The following is a 20,056-nucleotide window of genomic DNA, read 5'->3' as shown; positions in this document are numbered from 1 at the left end:
AGGTCAGATTTTTGGCAAAAACTCACATATCTTGGCAGGCTTATTAAAACTCCATGGTTCATAGTGAGAGACTTTAATGAAACTTTATATGGTGAATGATAATGGGAAGGTGGGAGAATTAAAACCCAACTCAAATCTCAGCCTTTAGAAGCTTTGTGGATGAATGTGCTCTTATGGATTTGAATTCAAGTGGCCCCCCATTTACAAGGTCAAATAGGGGATGGAAATGTGGTTTGATCCAAAAAAGGCTTGATAGATCTTTATGTTCTACATCATGGAAAGAAAAATTCTAGTTTCAGGAGTCATGCATGAACCAGCATGCAGCTCTGATCATACACCATTACTAAATAACTACTCAGGTTTGAAGCTATATGGAAAGATATTTCAGGCGTACCCAGTGCATGAGGCTCTCATATTTATGAGGTTTGAGGGGGCAAGAACTACGCAAACTTACCCTGAGAATGTCGATAGGCTATGAAGATGTGCCACTTGACACTTTTCTAAAGTCAGTTTTTGCCCCTTTTGATTCGACTGAGTTGGAATGCAAATCTAGCTCTAAGATAAAACAACGTTTGGCTTCTCCCATCAAATGTGTGCTTGTTTGATGTGCCCCTTTGAGTACTTTGGAGTTGTGCTCAGGCCACAACAGATGCAATGCAATCCCAAGAACAACAAAAACAATAATAGTTTTAACACGAACGTGGGCATCATAAGTCATAACAATATGGAGAGAGAGAGAGAGAGAGAGAGAGAGAGAGAGAGAGAGAGAGAGAGAGAGAGAGAGAGAGAGGAATTTGACCATGTTGTTCAAACCGTTTTTGGGCTCCTCCTTCCTCTATAGGGTGCATCCTTCGTGCTACCTGATGGAATAGGTGTATCCATCGACTCCAACGGTTTGGATTAAAATATTTCAATCCAACGGCTAATATGTAAGTGACCCTTGAAGGCACCCCATGGTGTGAGTGTGTCTCAACGAATGAGGAGCAAAGATCCCAATAGGAGCACTAGGATTGCACCCTTACAATTAGATGCGCCGATATACGTTAGGGTATATATCCATTTGTAGAAACATGCATAACCAAGTAGTGACTTACTGACTCCTTGCCACATGGGCCCGAGTCCAAGGCCACATGATAATATCCTAAGCCAGTAGACTAAAAGGATAGGCCCAAGTGTGATCAAGTCCAAAACCGGACGAACAGAGTTGTTTTATTAAGAAAAATGGGTTAAGCATGTAGAAGAAAAAGATTAATCCCAAGTCCTAACCTAATATTAATGCATGCTCAAAATAGGAAAAATCAAACATGTTCTGACATGAAGAATTTTAGAAATATTGAAGCATCTGAAGGAAAATAAAATTAAAAACTAATAGAAAATTGATGCATGATAATTAACCCTCAAATAGTAAGAATCGATTATCCTAATCATACTAGAATCGATTGATGACCCAAAAACAGTAAAATTGGCACCTCAAATATTAATTAAGTGATCTTGTTCCAAAAACCCTAGGATCGATTATATGGAGAGGGAAGCTGATTAATGACCAATGCATCAACATTGCAATTCCACAAACAACTTAATCTTAGGAAGGAGGATGAGATTTCATAACCAAGCCAAAAAGGGATCATGGGAGGTCAAAAAATTCAAATTGTGCCTATAAACAACAACTACCTAGTGTAGTTGATGAGGTTGTGGTGCGATTAGCTCCACACTCACCAGGAGGTCTTGAGTTATAGTCTCCTGACTGTTACCTTACCCACCCCCCCGCCCCCCGCTCCCCGCTCCCCGCCCCCCGCTTCCCGCTTCCCGCTTCCCGCTTTTATAGTCTACCTATCTAAAAACAAAAATTGTGCCTACTAACATGAGATAGAGATGGTATGCGGATATCACTAAAAAGACCCTTGTCTTAGAAGGGGTCCTGATCCAACCCTAAGATTGGGGTGGGGTGGGGTGGGGTGGGGTGGGGTGGGGTGGGGTGGGGTGGGGGCAACTAGGGACTCTCCCTGCTAGCATGGACGGAATTCAAGCAGCCTTAAAGGTTCTAGTGGAGAGACCATTGTGTAATACGACATATCATTGCGTAATACGACACCGAGTATCCCTCCTCTAAATAATATTGTGCCAACCCCAAGAGCAATTTTCTCGAGAGTCAAGAATTACAAATGTTGAGAGGCTGTTTCGACTGCTCCACCACCAAGTCACATCATTCATACCTTTACAATTGAAACAATTGTATAAAAATAGATTTTAAATTTCATGAACCATAGCTTATGATCATATAGAATGTTTGTGGTTTACAACTGTAAGCTTCAACATGCCGAACTGATTAAGTTACTTTCAAACATCTCTATCTTCCCAACAGATTTCCTTAAAATGTGCTCACAAACACCTGAATTCAATGATAGTTGCTCTCCAATTGCGATCCTCTATTTCCCATTTTGTTTTGCTTTAAATCCATGTTCTCACTCAGAACGCACGGCAGGGAAAAAAAAAAAAAAGAAAAAAAACATATTATATCACCTAGCTATTTATTTAACAAAATCAAAATGCTTCCATCCATTGCTTTTGGGGCAAGGGAGGTTGAAGGATATTCCATTTTACTTCTCAAAGAGTGAATTTAAGGGTTCATATTAAAAAAATAAAAAACAAAAGCATGAATTCAAGAATTGAGAGTGAGAGCCAGCCGTTTAAAAATGATTAGTTCACTGAGTTTCCAACATTATTAGGGATCTCAGTTGATCCATCGTTTTCTACGGGCGTATTCCCAAACACAATCTTAAATTTGTCAAAAGTTGATATCATATGAGAGAGAGAGAGAGAGAGAGAGAGAGAGAGAGAGAGAGAGAGAGAGAGAGAGATCTAATGGGGAGCCAAGTGGGGCCATATATTTTGGAATTACAATTTTAGAAGTATCCGTTGTGAAAAGCCGTTGCAGATTCAAGTTCAAAAATCTAACGTCCCTTGTGGGTCAAAGAGACAAAACCTAGTTGTAACATCCATGAAGAAAGGACTCAAGACGCGGAATCAAGAAGAAAAAAAGGGAACCAAACGCCAGTTAACATGACATTGACATTTACGGACTCTACTCTTTACTTACCATTCATTCCTCTCTCTCTCTCTATATATAATATATATATTTTCTCTCCCTACATAGATGGACAAAGTTTTCCTTGACCGCGTGATGAAGTTCACTGTATGATCCACATATCTATAAATCGCATCTTTGATCGCCCACAATGAATAAATTCACTGTGGATGCAACAAAACTCGATTTTTAAATGGATTAGTGGATAATTATATTATGATCACGGCTCACATAGAATCATGCATCGCTTTCAACCCTCTCATAAGAAGCCCTAGTTGTCTCCTTCTCATGTTCAAAGATTTCAAAGTTTGAACTTCGGATTCAAAGGGGACAGGGCTGGGCTGTGAGAGAGAGAGCACATGCATGGGGTAGCATATCCCATGCATGGTGGGACTCCGTATCTAAGAAACCATACAAAGAAACATCTCTATCATCTGCCATTGGGTAATGGGCACCCAGCGGCCACCCAGCGGCCACAATTTTCTTTTCTTACTCGGTTAACAAAGAAACCGTGTTAACACTTTCCCTACATACACAAATTCTCTCCCGTGCTCTTTCAATTCATGAATCCACAGCTAATCACATATGTACAATCATAATGATATGCTCATGATCTAGTTAGTCTATAAATTAATTTGTCTTCAACTAAGCTATTAAATTATCCGAATATTCTCTACAATTGACCAACCTAAGCCAAATGCAATCCCTATATCTCATGGGATATTTTAAGTTTAAACCAGAGTCCTAATCTAAAATTTTTAAACATATGCTAGGATCTTTTTTTTTTTTTTTTTGGGTTTGAGGGAAGGATTGAGGAGAATTGATCCTCCGTACACGTTCACTTGGATGCATATGTACACATGTGAGGATCTAACATCTATCCCTTTAGTCCCTCTTCAACCTATAAATCATAGAAAATGGGACACGCGTTGGATCCTCAAATATACAACTAGGTGAACATATATATAAATCCAAGGATTAACCATGGCAAATATGTGTTGGGTTTTGTTTTTGCTCTAAAAAATAAAGAACAACCATATTACCCCCTCTTCAACTTATAAATGACAGAAAATGCGACAGGTGTTGAATCCTCACATATATAACTAGGTAAACGTATATATACATCTAATGATTAACCGTGGGAAATATGTGTTGGGTTTTGTTTTTATTCTAAAAATAAAGAACAACCATATTAAAATAGAGATAGTTCAAGGCCTTCTTGATAATTAATTAGAAGAAAAAAAAATCCTAATCCCTATGATACGTGCAAAGCGTTCACAAAGAAATGTGCAACAAAATTATAGGATTTAGAGACAATCATAAAATGAATGCTACTAAAACATGATATCAAAGCTAAAATGGTGAGTAAAGCTCTTAAAGTGAACAGTAAAAGCTCTATAAGTAGTATCATTTTTTTCATGACAAAGAACCTTTTAATTTGGTCTCCAAAAGACTATTATGTCATAAAACATATTGTCAAGAGGGTTGTAAATAGGACAAACCTAGGGATCGCTTAAAAGCAAAATGGTCTACCTCTATCACTACAGTATCCCTTCTTCACTACGGAATCCTAATCCCTATGCTCTCCAAAGTCTACATTGTCATAATTCAATTTCTCCATATTCTTTGGTTCATGGCGTTTTTAATCATCACACTCATCCATGGCTCTCTTTGCTGCTCTATATGAAAGGGCTTAAAACAAACAAAAGTAGTGGAAAGTGAAAGAAAATTTCTCATCGTTCTTTTCTATTGCATGCATATTTGCCTGAGAAAAAGCACAATTGAAAGGTACTAAGAAAGAACGGCTACCATGAAATCATTTCTTTTTCATTTAATGCAAAAAAAAAAAAAAAAATAGAAGATTTATTAAGCTTTAGTTTTCTATAATATGAGAACTTAATTAGGCTATCTATCTCATTCAAGCACCGAATTTTTGATACAGATATCTCAATAAGGGGGATATTCATAAGAGAAAAAATCAAACTAAGATCCTACCTTTCTTAGTGAGGGAATAAAGATTTTTTTTCCCTCTAATGGTTCGATCGAAGAAAGAACAAATTCTTCCACAACACCCCCCCCCCCCAAAAAAAAAATCATAATATTAGATCTCTTATATGGGAATCGTCTTTATCACACTTCTTTATTTATCATTTAGAATTAGATAATAAATAAATAAAAATGAGATTAAAATCTAAGCTTTTACAGTAGATTATGAACCCTCAATTGAAGCATTGAAACCGTTGGATAGCAGCAATAAGTCTGAATTACATCATTTTCCCATTATGACCTTCTACTTCCGGTAAAACAGGATCTATTAGGGTTCCTATAATATCTTTATCTAATTGTGGCTATATATGAAAGAGAAATTTAGTAATGAAAGAATTTTACTACAACTGAATCTCTGCAAATACATTTATGAAACTTTGTGGATATATTATTCGCACCAACCTTTATTCTATGGAAAGTTTTAGCCTAAATGCTTTTCATCATAAGATAATTTAATTGTTAAAAACCCCCCAAAAAAATCTGATATTCAAATTGTACGTATGAGATGGATCATGAAAATTGACAAATGGATGATCTAAAAATGACTTATTCATACAATATAGTCAAAATGGCAAAATCAGACCGTCTGACTGAAAATGATTGATCAAATTCCTTATTAGTTTGATATTGATTTCTGTTTTCAGAACCTGTTAAAAGATGAACTCGACATATAAGATCAATCAAAACGGACCATGTAGATCGGAACAAAAAATATCACAAAAAACCCCCAACAAAAATCAACATTTTTCTAATATATGAAAAGCTAAGACCAGACCGATAAGAGACCATTAAAAGAAATCAATAATAAATCAAAAGCGAGAGGAAGGATAGCTACTAATTTTGATTTAATTTTCACTGACCGAATACTTTACATACAAAAAATCGAAATTCAACCGAAACCGAAACGAACTGCCTATTTGACAATCATAAGTTTGAGAAAGTTTCTCAACAGTGATTTTGTAAACACGTTATAAATCTCATTATTAAAACATCAATAATTCTTATATTGAGAAAGAACCCTGTCAATCTGGCATAGAGACAACACTAGTGCACATGACTAATGGGAAGGCGCACATAAGCATCTTTAGCCCACATGATAGGGTGTAAAATAGTCTTTTCACACTCACTTATGTCTGAATGTAGACAACATTAGACTGTTTTCTTTTACCCTTCTCATACGTAAGTACTCCCTAATATCCCCTTAAATGTCTTATCCTCAAGTGTATGTGTATATGCATAGTATAGACAATAACCCACACCACATCTTCTAGACTCTAGATGTTTTATCTAAAAGGGAATCCCCATGTTCCCTACTTTCACAATTTTGTAGTTTTGCGACTTGAAGTCAGTCTCAGTCTCGCGAAGAGCGGGGGGTTTAACATCTTATGTATCACTTAAACCCTATATCACCATGTATCTAATAAGGAATCTTTCCAATTTGGAGGGCTGACATGGCAAATCAAAGCCATGGAATCTATATGGTACCATTTGGATTGACTTCATATCTCAGAGAACCCTTACCCTAAAAAGTTATAGCCGCAATTCAATCATAAGTTTCCTTATTTTTCATACTTTTTCCCTTATATTTACGACAACATAAAACTAAATCTATGAGAAAACGGAGAACAAAACTCTACCGTTATTGATGCCCATATACGATTCCCTCATTAGCTTTCTTTGAACATTTTTTTGCCCTCGTAATTTCAACCTCGCAATGATTATTATTTGGTGAAAAGGTTCTCCATATTGCCCATAGTGTTGGAGGAATTTTTTACACCATACCAATGGCGAAATGGTATCATCGATAAAAGATCTACACCCCCAAAAAAAAAAAAAAAAATCCTAAGAATCCATTGAAGACTTCATCTGGTTTATAAATTTTGAAACTTGACACGTGAAGTGGGGCCTACCTCTGGTAAATTTTGGACCCCGTGTGACCTGTCAGGTGTTGATTATGGAGATTGATACAGGGTCATACATAGGATCCGGACCTCCCTAAGGAGCGGGAGGAGCGCCATGACTCGCTCCGAGTCTGCATGGAGCATTGAACCGTGGCCGAGGTACGTAAGTTGTGGGGGAAGGGACAGCGATCATCAAGTAATCCATACCCAATGTGGGCCCACAACTTATCCTAGGCTGTGGGGAGGTCCCTTCTCCACGCGCTTAACTACTAGGTGTCTGGGTCCCACGTCCCATCTGTTTTCTGTAACATCAACCCATCCCTTTTTGACAATTTTTCTGTGTTTTTTTCTTCTTTTCTTAATCCTTAGCTGTAATCCAAACTTAAATGTTTTTTTTTTTTTTTTAATAGACTCCCAATGAAGATCAAAAAGACACCAATCAGATTTTTGTTAATGAATCATCATCATCATCCCCACACGCCAGACACAGCCCTAAAAGTCTTGACTTGAGATGTGATTAATTGCAATTAATTTTCATTTAATATTTTTTTTGTTTATATTAATTACTCGGCAAATCATAAAAAGTGGGTAATGTTTTAGGCTTTGTTGGATGTTGGCCCCATTATGCTTGTGGGACCCACAAATTGATTGATCAAATACCATTCATCTCATGGACCATCTTTGATCTTGATGGTTACGATTGATTGATTAGTTGGTGGGATTTTTTTTTTGAAAAAATTACATGATTACCCACTTCTGGGTTTTCTTTTCAAAATTACCCATCAAAAGTTTCAGTTAACAAAAATATCCAAAATTAAGCTTTCTTTTACAAAATTATCCACTTCAAGTTTAAGTTAACAAAAATACCCAAAATTGAGTTTGAGTTTACAAAACTACCAACTCAAAGTTTCAGCAATAAAAAAAATACATAATTATATATCAAAGATGAAGAACCACTATTTTGGGTTTTTTTGTAAGCCCAAACTTGATTTTAGGTATTTTTGTTAACCGAAACTTGGGGTGGGTAGTTTTAGGGGTGTCAATTAGGGGCCCGACCCGACTAAACCGACCGTTTATAGACCGGCCCGGCCCGGACCGTTTATTAAACGTGTCGGGCTTGAGCCCGGCCCGTTTATAAATGGTCGGTCTCGGTTTTGCTACTTGGACCATCGGGCGCCCGACCGAGACCGACCGAATAATGCCCGACCGAGACCGGCCTATTGTGCACCGACTTGGCCCGACCCTTTAATGATTGTAAAATACCTATTTTACCCCCCAAATTAAAGAATAAAAACTAAAAAGTAAAGACATGTTCACATTTTAAATAATGGTTATATTTGGTATCATTTATTGATTTATTGTAATTTTTTTGGGCTTGCATGAGTGGGCCGGAATATAATAGCACATTTTAAAAAGGGTCCGTTTAAAAACCGGTTAAAGCCCGTTTAACATTAAACATGTCCGTAGCCCGGTTAAGGCCCGACTAAAGCTCGATTAAGGTAGCCCGATTATAGCCCGATACCGACCGACCGAATATAAAGTGTACCATGCCCTCAATAACTAAGCCCGATTAGTTAAATGGGCGGACACGGTGTAGCCTTTGAAAGTCTTCAAGCCCGATTAAGCCCGACCGAAACCGAACCGGCCCGACCGGTTGACACCTCTAGGTAGTTTTATAAATTCAAACCTAATTTTGGTTATTTTTATTAATCAAAACTTTTTGTGGGTAATTTAGTAAAAGGAAACCCAAAAATGACTAATCATGTAATTTTTCATTTTTTTTGGGAGGGAGGGGGGGGTGGGGGTGGCCCACATGTTCATTTTCTGATTTAGAGACTTAAATTTTTAATAGGCTTTCGCTTATGTTCTTTGAGTGAATGCAAAGGAAGGAACATTACAGCACAAAAGGAGCAAAATTTAGGCTTTTTTGACTGCAAGTCTTTGAATAATGAAATCAGGTGTTTTCTCACCTTTTCCCTCTCCAAGTACCAAAGAATCTTCAAGTTTGGGATTAATACCATGGGAAAATGCAGGTATATCCTTCATGCTTCCAATCCCTCATACTCTTACACTTCTAGAAAACATTAATTTGGAATCCATTTGTGTTTGATCATATGATCCCCTGTCCATTTTATTATTAATTAAACACAATATGTTGGTTTAATCAGAACATTAGAACAGTTTAGATTAGTAATTATTTGCAATTAGAAAAAAAGAAAAAAATATAATAGGATTATAGTTTGACACTAAGAGGTTGATGTGGCAATTTCAACCATATGGATGAGAAATGTCGATACATGCTTAGAATTTCTTAAAATAGTTAAAATTTTCTAATACTTCACTTTGCCACTTAACAAACTCCATTCAAGTTAAAACTTATCATGTGAATATAACTTTCAGTCGTTCACCACCGAAAAAACACGTGAACATAAGACTTTTCAAGTGTATTTGTCTACAAAATTTCGTGCTTATTCAATTTGCCATGTGGCATAACTTGGTGTGTTATTGGTTTATGGATACCACGTACACCCAATACTGTAGAGACCCAACCCTTTATAAGTCATTTTCCAAAGTACAGAGTAAACACATTTTACTTCTATAAACATTCTACATCTTTTAGAGGCTTATGGTATAAATTGATGATGGATTCTACTGTAGTGTTTAAAATATTTTCTTTATTTTCAATAAAAGAAATTTGTAAAATTAGAATTCAAAATTTTTATGGTGCCTATACTTTTACATATGCCTATTTTACGTCCAAACAAATGAAAACCTTAACAAAAATCATATCAAGCTATTATATAACTCTCCAACCTAGTAGATGGTATAAGGAGTTGGCTACTCTATATTGGTTGAGGATCTCCTCCTTTCTGCTTGTTCACTACAATTTTCCCCTCACTATAACAATTTCGTCTTTTATTGTAGGAATTTTCCATAGTAAAAAGTATTTACTATAGTGGATGGTGCAAGGAGTTGGCTACCCTATATTGGTTGAGGATATCCTCCCGCCTGCTTGTTCCCTACAATTTCCCTTCAATATAATAAATTTGATCTTTTGTTATAGGAATATTCTTTAGTAAAAAATATTTACATAGCAAAAAATATACTATTTACACATCTATTGACCCGTTTTCTTGTAGTGCTTCCCTAGGCTCTATAGAGATAAATCCCATGCTTGTAAGTGTCATCCTATATCTACTCCCCTGTAGTACACCTTAATCTTTTATCCTAATAATAGATATGTGCTTTTAATAATTGTCAAAGAAAAAAAAAAAATTCAAAGAAATCATAATTCATAAGTGCATACGTGGCATAGTAAGATGAATATTCATGGAATCATCTGGATGGGTCCCACACATGGCCCACCATAATTAATTACTGTAGCTCACGATGATATCTACCACCTCAAACCCACATTTCTATAAACAATGGTAAGTCGTCAAAGTGGTAGTTGATTTGGTCAGTCTACTATAGCTCTCTATCATGTGCCAATGACTAATTCCGTAGTGAATTTAGGACGTAGTATAGTACCATTTATTGAATCAATGGATGCAAAGGTCAAAAATAGCAGCTGAGGAGATTTACAATAAAGGACTCCGTCATCTATTTGTCTATTTTTTATTACTACACTCCTAATTTAGAGAGAGAGAGAGAGAGAGAGGGTTCAGTTCTATGCATGTGGATGAACAGTAGATAGGGAGGGGGGGGAGATGGAGCCATATGCACAAGTTTCCGTGTTAGCAAGTGTGATGTGAGCCATGTACACAACCCAACACAGAAACAATAATAAATACAAAAACTATCACAAGAAGCCCACACGGTTCCATAGATTTGCTGCCACCCCCCACGACGACTATATGTGACAAAAAGTAAAAAAAAAAAAAAAAAACAAAGAAATTTCATTACAAAAAACTTTGGAAGATACGAGAAGATGCCCACCTTAGCCAAATATATCTTTAGAAAATAAGATCCAGTGCACGTCCTCATCATATCTGCAGACTCTCATGATTTTTAAGCTTATTCACAAGTTGTTGAAGACTTTTTTTCTATTGGTTTTTGTGTTTTCTAGCTGGGTTCTATGCAGAAGGGGATAGTAATAATCTTACATCAAAAGTGAGTGACTTAATATAAATATTTTTAAGTATTTAAATATTTTTTCCTTAATGACTAGTTTTTGAAGATGAGTTTTATCCAAATCCTTAACAGTTTAATTCATTAATAGTTTAATGATCGTGAATTACTTCTAATTTTTGAGGATGAATTCTACTCAAGTATCTAACCTGATTGATTTTATATATTGATGAGCAATAACCCCTGAAAAACCTTATCTGACATTTTATCAAACAGATCATGTAAGTTGTTCAGGGTGGGGACCCATTTAGTAGTGATCACTGGGGCTTTGCATGTTCTTGGCACAGGAAAGTATGAATAATAAGCTCATTACAGAGAACACAGACCTGCACAACATACAATAACATGGCTATGACTGACAAAAAAACAATAAGATGGCCTTAGATTTTCTCAGCAGCAGTCAGGAAAAGGATGGGAGATAAGCGATAAGCTAAAAGACAGATTAGCATTAAAAATAAGGAGAATGTGAAATGAATTTGGTCACTTTCAGATAAACCTCATCATTTAAGTCAATAATAATATAAATAATAAATAAATAATGTTAATTGATCACTTAATAAGCCAACTGTTAAGATAAATAAAAAAAGACCAAGAACACCAAAGTGGGCCCATTTGTTTCAATGGGGTCCAGCCATTCTTCAATTGTTTCAACAAACCCAACTATATAAACCCCTCAATCCCCCTTTGTTCCACCCTCCCCTCTCAACCTTGCTCGGTATTCCCATTCTTAGATCATATATCTCTTTCACGCATTTTCACAAACACTTTAGTAATTTGAAACGTTTCTCACAGTAAACATGGCCAGACAACAACAGCGATATCGAGGTGTTCGTCAGAGGCATTGGGGCTCCTGGGTCTCTGAGATTCGCCACCCACTATTGTAAGTTGAACCAACAATTTTGTTTATTCGAATTCCTAAACAAACGTTTCTTTAGTTAGTTTCGATGTTGCTTTTGGAACAAATGTTTGATACATTTTGTCCCTCGCGAACACAGGAAAACTAGAATTTGGCTAGGCACGTTCGAGACCGCCGAGGATGCGGCCCGTGCCTACGACGAAGCTGCGAGGCTCATGTGCGGGCAAAGGGCGAGAACCAATTTTCCTTACAACCCCAATGCGCCTCAGTCTTCTTCCTCGAAGCTTCTCTCTGCAACTTTGACAGCAAAATTACATCGTTGCCACTTGGCATCTCTCCAAATCAACAATTCTGTCGTGAAAGAGCCTCCAAGAGCTCCCTCTTCCGTGGTCATGCCTCGTGATGCCAATGCCCAAGATTCCAAAATCACAATGGGTGTATGGTCACCAGAGCAGAAACCTGCTGTGGAAAAGACGCAGACGAATTGGGTCGTGAAGAAAACTCAAATGGAGAGTACCCAGCAATTCAAACCACTTGAAGATGATCATATTGAGCAGATGATTGAGGAGTTGCTTGATTATGGGTCTGTCGAGCTCTGCTCTGTTCTTCCTTCTCAGGCTCTGTAATGTAGCCTTTTGCCAAACCCATCGTATTTTCTCTCCCATCTCCTCTGCTAATGTAACACATTTTTCTCTTTTAACCGTTCAGAGCAAGTTGCCTCTCCTGAAGCATCTCTAGCTGGTATCTAGTATACGTCCAGCCTTCTAGGTTCTTGGTCCAAGTCAATTATCAGTTATTGATCTTATGATGGTAGTAGAATGTACAGTAAGAGAATCAATATATATTAAGATGCTTAAGCTTTAGTTATTCCAAACTTATCCGTTCATAGCTTCATGCTTTTGCTCAATTTGTGTGTAAAAAGAATCGAATTAAAGGGTAAAAAGGGTGAGGAATTAGAAGTTTCAATTCTTATTTACCTTTAAAACTGACCTCTGTGGTACTACTCTTGAGAGGAGAGAGAAGGGAAAGAGAAAAGTCGAAAACTTTTTCTTTTTTGGATTGATGGGCCTGAATAAGATTTTGTATTCATGTGTGAAATTGAGTGGAGATGTGCTTAATGGCTCTTCATTATGATGATAATGGTGGGTTCCCCTCTTTCCCTTCCTCTGTTTCTTTCTGAGATTTGGGGAGGTGAGTGAGTGAGTTGAGTTCACATGTCCTTCAATTTGAACACTATTTGACTGATTTTGGAGTCGATGATGATGAATTGTGGGCTGCTGCTACATCCACATCCACATGCACATACCACCATTGCACTTTTTTTTCTCTGTGCTTGTGCTTTTCTGCAGCTTTTCTGCAGTTCTTCCAAAATTTCCAAATTCCCACCTGCCTTGGCTGAAATGGCTTTAAAGTTCTTTCAGATCAGAGACTTTGACTCTTTACAGAAGGATCACTTTTTGTTCCACTTCTTGGTTTCCCTCCTCTCCCTGGTGCCTGAATTGATTACTCTTGAGGCACAATGTGAAGTGGTCTCACAGTTTCCAACAGGATGGATCCCACAATAAGCTGTGTTGTGCCATTATGATGTCACCAAATGCATACGTTAATAGCTCTCGTCAACACGGCTTAGATGCCCTGATTGCTGCGGGATCCATGGCATTGGAAGCTAGAAGCTGAAACTTGCTGGATCAGTTTAAGCATCACTGTAACTTTGAAGGCCTGTAGAGATAATTCCTCAAGAATATGAAGGCACTAAAGACCGAACATCTCCTATTCGGATTCAAACTGTCATCGAATTGGTTGGACTTTGTGGACTCAATCTAACTCGGCCTACCTCGAGTCAGACTCAGTATGCATAGAATTGATTTGAATCAGAATTAGACTTAGATCCGAGTTTTAAAATCATGATCTCTGTAGATGTTGCTGAGATACAAACTTAAGTTCTCATTAAGTCATACACATCTAGGTGGGTCACCACTGGAAATGTGATTGAGCTTGAAGTAATATCAACCCTCGAATGTTACTACTCGTCCGATCAAACGTAGTATAATTCATGTTTAATATGATGATGGATTGCCAATGACTGAATAGAATTTGATGGATAGGATCATGGAGCACTTGATTGAGGGGCATTCATTGGTGAAAACCTGATCCTTATCTAAGAAAAAAAAATGATTTCAAAGCAACATAAAAGACTCTATATGATACCCTTTGCTGATCCAACCACCGATAGCTCAATTGCAGCAGCTGCTACCATTCCCTTTTCCCCTTTTTGGGTTTGTTTTTGACATTTTGTTGAGATTATTTAAAGCTAAAGTTAATATGGTATTTACTATTCAGTTTAACATCATTTTCTTCCCTTAATTTTCATTGATTTCATTTAATTTTGAGTTGTAGAACTTATTCTTCAATTTATAGATCTTCTTATATTCTTCTTTTTTTGTATTAGTTTCCATTCATTAGAGGTCCCATCCTCTAAATCTATTAATGATTATTAAGCTATTTGGAAATTGATTGTGTCCCCCACAACCATCAAAGATTAAAGTGGCCATCTCATTATTTGTTCCTACTTTTAATTCAGCAAAGTTGGTTTAAGAGATCTCATGTTATTGAGTTTATACATGATGGCTAGTTTGAATATCTTTTCCAAGACTATCAAAACCCTGAAGCTAAACCATCTAATTTTAAATGTAATACTTAAGATTTTCTGAGTTCACAGGTAAGCGAGCACACACACACGCAACCTGTTAGCTTCTTCTGTACTTTTTTTTTTTTTAAAGGGAAATTTTTTGTCAGAAAACCAAAGAATAGAAATGAACCCTAGTGATTTGATTTGCCTTAAATGTCTAATGACCTTATAAGATTTATGTCAATACCATTGATTAAGGGCAGATTATGCGCTAAAAAGTAAACACTGGAATACATCAAATCAAGATCATTTAATCGTTGAAATTTATTACAAATATAGTTCTAAGGATAACATATATACAACTATTGGTATCAAATCAAAGCTTATTTAACTTTCATGAACCTGAAACTGTGTGTTTACACTTTAGATGAAGACATATAGATGCCTATCTAACTATTTTCAATTTGGTACTATTGCTGGCTTTGAATCACTAACCCATATATATATATATATATATATATATATATATATATTGGGTGCCATCTAACTTGGTCAACCCAATGCTTACTGTTCAGATCCTTTTTTTAGATCAGATCCTAGCATATAATATAATCTGTTTCAGTTCTAATGCTTTTGATTTACAAATAAGAAGGTGAACTTAGAGCAATACTATTTTTTTGTTTTCTTGCTAACGATGGGTATCTAAGTCTTTGGCCCTATCAGTCTCATAGGTCTATACTGACCCTACAACTGCATGGTTTGGATCATATAGGGATTGAATGGTTCTCATTCAACTTTTACAGAAAACAGTGAAGAACACTTAACACCCCCATGTAACTGACCCTAAAAGAGTAAAAGTAATCGAACTTAGAACCACATGCTTTCTAAGACGAAAATCCTTGAAACACTTACCAAACATGCATAACCACATATACCCATTGATCAGGACCAACCAGTACATTTCTAGAGAAACTAATCAAATGATCCTATCAATCCAATGAAGAAACTTTGACCTGCCAATTCAGAACCATCAATGAAGCACCTTTTAAAGAAGTGGTAGGCCAGTCAGAAACTTGAGTACACTTACACTGTAAAGTTATTCCCTTGAATCAATAGCAAGGGATTAAACAATGGAATCAAAAGGTCTAAGGAGAGATCTTTGTTAGAAAAAGTGGTCAAAACCAATTATGGTGAATAGAATCTCAGGTAGAATTGTTGGGGGAGAATTATATGGCCTGATATTAAACAGTTCCATGATATCCAAAAACATATTTCAATTTCTCCTTTGGATTTGTAAATCATTAAGGATTTAGGTAATGGGGGGCTGCAGTGAGTCAAGAACCAAAAGCTTTGAAAGAAAAGGTTGGTGGCCTACTCAAAAAAAGACAAACCACTTTCCTTATATTCTCTAAATAAAATCTTCTCTATCTCCTTATGTTAGGGTGCATCTTTATGTATAAGTCTCTGACAAGATGATAACCAAATTTTATGGCATGTCTCAATACCTTCTTATCCTCTTCTCTCCTCAAGTCCCATCCCTTCACATGGGCTTGCATTTCAGAAAATGGGCTTGTCCATGTGCATACTAACTTGCACATGGATTTAATTAACTCCATTTCCCTCACTTGGTTTTGTTTACAATGAGGGAGGATGCATGGACCACACCTCTCTCTCTCTCTCTCTCTCTCTCTCACACACACACACACACACACAGAGTAGTTAAAGATTTACAAAATCAGTTTAATAACTTGAGTATAAGATTAATCCAAGAAGTTATAACCCCCAATGTTAGAGAAGGTCTTCAACACTCTTCTTGTGCTTGTGTAAAAGATGGTAAATATTTCGATGGTAATGAGTCTAATGACTCCCTCTTCGGTCATCCTATTGGTCCAATTTACTTTAAAATGTATATATATATATATATATATATGAGTTATGTCATTGATTTAGGTGGGACCCATGATATGGTAGGACCAATTCTCTTAGTTGTGTTTCTTAACCTTTTAAGCTTGTCATAAATCCTTATCTCAAATCAAAGCAAGAAAGGAAAGAAGGAGGTTTACGTTGGCGGCCGCAGTAAAACTTTTTAGCCAAATCTTTTCTCTATGATGTGTGATTGAGCTTCGAGTATCCAAGGAAGAAGATCAAAAAGACATCAACACCTTAGCTTTTTATATATAATGCTAAAAAAAATAAATAAATAAAAATGAAGAACACCATATATAAGTAAGGCTACAAAATCATTTACCATCACCTCAATCTATGAGTGGATAGATTGCTTAGATTTCTTGTCTTCTCTCAGGTAGGCAAACACCCACAAAGATAACGAGGAAGTACTTATAAGAGTAGATGCCAAAGAATAACACATATATCATGGAAAAATGCAAATGTTCATGTTCATGCTCATGCTTTGTCTACTCATGTCATGGTCTTTATATGGACTGTTATGGTGGTTGACCAGACATTCCCTGTTCAGCCTCACCGACCATGCCTTTCTTTTCTGTCTTTACCTAGCACTTATGATCAAGTTGATTCAGGCATGATACATGTCTGATTTGGTTGATGGAGACATTAAATTTTCAGAATATGGACCAAAGTTTGATTGGTTCATGGTCCCGACCGGGGGTGGTTCGTCTGATTTGGTTGATGGAGGCATTAAATTTTCAGAATATGGACCAAAGTCTGACTGGTTCATGGTCCCGACCGGGGTGTTTCGATAGATGATCTGATCTTCAATATGACTACGGTTTGGTGTATCCCATATAGGGTGTCAATGGGTCGGTTCAGCCCAGTTTTGGTCAGGGTTGAATTGGATTCTGTCTGGGAATTGTGAAACTGAAACTGAATCAATAAGGAAGTTTTGGTTTTGGTGAGGTTTGGTTTTAGTTTTTCTTTGGTTTCTTGTATCGATTGTAATCAGGTTAGTTTTGATTTTCTATACAAACCATTATTTATTTTTTAATCTTTTTAAATAATTTTGGGCTATTTTTGATTTCTTACCAGTTTGATTTAGTTTTGTCCTGATTTTTGAATCAATTTTGGTTTAATTTTAGATTCAATCGGTTTTCGATACAGTCCGGTTTGTTAAGGGGTTTACAATATGCCAAATAAAAACTGGTCCAATAAGTCTTCAGTGCGATTTGACACCCAAAGTGTACGGACGTGCAGGGGATCTCAACTCCTGCTTGATGACCTATGGTTGTTTCACCTTGCATGGCTTGGCAACATAGCCCATCGACTACAATTTATCAACCATTTTTATGGGCCAAAATGATCAAGAAAACAAGCAGTAGCCAAGTTACTCAACTACAACCAGTAGGGGCCAATTCCATTCTTAGCCCACTATTATCAGATGGGCTTAAAAGTGACACTCTCGTTCAGCACATCAGTTTATAATGGTCTGGAGTCTCTGGACTTCGGATTCCAGTTAGGCTTGGGCCAGTGGTAGAAGTGATTATGCATACTAAATCATGCTTAAAGACAAATCTTAATGGTGCTTTTGTATGCTAAATCATGCTTTAAGTACATTACTATCATTTTGTCCTTTGAAACACACACTCTCTCTCTCTCTCTCCAGCAAAGGATGAGGGTTCCCAAATTTATGATAAAAGATACTAGATAAACCATTGTGTCTTGGTACTTTATAAACCCTAATCCTAAAGACACAACCTTAATCTCATCCTTTAAATGCAAAACTGGTTAGAGAACAATTTTCATCCTCTAAGATAGTTGTATCAAATAATGACTCAATAAAAGATGGATCTAGAGGGTTCACAATTGTATACATAGAAGTAAAATGTTCAATAAAAATCTTGGCTTTAAGGCCTAAAAAATTCTAGACAATATATGGAATAAATAAGTGAGCGAGCTTGTGGCACAACGATTAAGTTGTACTATCATAATTTGTTGATCATAAATTCGAAACTTAGAAACAGCTTTTTTTACAAAGCAAGGATAAGAAGGTGCCCCTCCCAAACCCATAGTGAGAGCCTTGTACACCGGGTCGTTCTTTATACATAGTCTATAGCATTCACCATTTCACCATAAGGTTCCAAGCTATTTTGTTTGCAAATTAAGTCACGTACTCTAAAGATGCGTATTTTCTTGCACATAGCTGAACAAAACCTAGACACTTAAGCTAAGCGGTCTGAAAAGTGGAAAAGTGGAAAGTTTCTTACAAGACCTACTTTGTGGATTCAAACTTATATTATTAGTAGAAGATTGTGATTCTATAAAACCCCAATTTCAGATCTCTTTCCCACTATTTTTGTGATTGCACACTAATTTGTTAGAAAGACAGACATTCATTCGGAAACAAAGTAGGAAAACATAATTACATTATTATAGAAGATTGTGATTTCTACAAAACCCCAATTTCTCTTCCTCTCTTTAAAATGAGTCCCGCCCCTCTTTTGTGATGCGCATCCCATGTCCATTGGTGTCGCCTGCTATCTTATCACACGTGGGTGGTATGCCTATCCTAATATGTTAATATATGATATACTTTACCAAAAAAAAGGGGGGGGGGTAATGTAATATACTTACATTTTATCTGACAATAGTACATATAATTTCCTTCAATTGAATAGTACCACCTCTAAAATTGAAAATAACTTGGAGTGACCCCTAAAAATGAAATTAATATCTACCGCACCCATAATTTTTAACACCGTTAACTAAAAGTGAGAAATGACATTTTTACCCTTATAATTAAAACTCTAAAAAGAGCTCATTTTTACCCTTCCAAACCCTTATATATTATCACTGTCAGTTCAGCTGCGACCCTAGTTGGGTGATTATAACTCTAATAGCAGTAGATAGAAGATGCGGTGGGTAGGTCTACACCACATCTTCATCTACGACCGTGGCTGAGAAAAACCCCACCTTTCTCCTTCTGAAAGGAAGAAAATTATTGAAGTTATTACCTCAAGTTACCTCGTTGGCTGCTATCAATGATTTCTCAGCAGGGACAAAGGTGTGACGCAGAGCGAACTCAGGCGGTGTGTTTTGAAACCCTATCGTCCAAGAGTGAGAGTTGTATCAGTGAAGCGCAAATTATAATCGGAGGCTTCGAAATAAGTGAGACCAACACTAAGGTTCCCAAATTCAGGTGGGATTTTTCCCATCAGTTGATTGTAGTAGAGCTCAAGCTGCACAAATTCGTAAGCTTCACGATATCAACTGGGATCTCGCCGGATAGATTGTTATCGGCGAGTTCTAGGTAGATAAGTCCAATGAGATTTTCGATGCCTTTGGGAATAGTTTCTTTGAGGTTGCAATTGTAGAGGTACAACCAAAATAGCTTTTGGAGCTTCAAAACCTCCAGCGGGAATGGAGCATTGTCGAAGAAATTTTCGTCGAGACTCAGAAAGGCGAGATTTGTCATGTTTGCCAGTGAACTCCATGGG

The 20,056-nt window shown here is 36.8% G+C and overlaps 1 protein-coding gene across 1 annotated transcript; it reads left to right on the top strand.

The window, feature by feature from the left end:
- The first annotated feature begins 11,862 nt into the window (after positions 1 to 11,862).
- On the top strand, positions 11,863 to 12,893 carry LOC122084604 (ethylene-responsive transcription factor ERF003-like). The gene is made up of 2 exons (XM_042652988.1): positions 11,863 to 12,043; positions 12,159 to 12,893. Exons 1-2 carry the CDS (start codon positions 11,961 to 11,963, stop codon positions 12,643 to 12,645), a joined length of 570 nt encoding a protein of 189 aa, XP_042508922.1. The 5' UTR covers positions 11,863 to 11,960; the 3' UTR covers positions 12,646 to 12,893.
- The last annotated feature ends 7,163 nt before the right edge of the window (positions 12,894 to 20,056 follow it).

This window comes from Macadamia integrifolia, chromosome 7 (genome assembly GCF_013358625.1).
Source record: "Macadamia integrifolia cultivar HAES 741 chromosome 7, SCU_Mint_v3, whole genome shotgun sequence".
Classification (NCBI taxonomy): Eukaryota; Viridiplantae; Streptophyta; class Magnoliopsida; order Proteales; family Proteaceae; genus Macadamia; species Macadamia integrifolia.
The sequence above is the reverse complement of the archived record's forward strand: the minus strand, read 5'-3'. Positions and strand labels throughout refer to the sequence as shown.

Bases quoted from the DNA above. Each gene is read 5' to 3' on its own strand.
- LOC122084604 (XM_042652988.1), top strand. From the start codon at position 11,961: ATGGCCAGACAACAACAGCGATATCGAGGTGTTCGTCAGAGGCATTGG. The intron at 12,044-12,158 runs GTAAGTTGAACC...TCGCGAACACAG, and splicing joins GAGATTCGCCACCCACTATT to GAAAACTAGAATTTGGCTAG.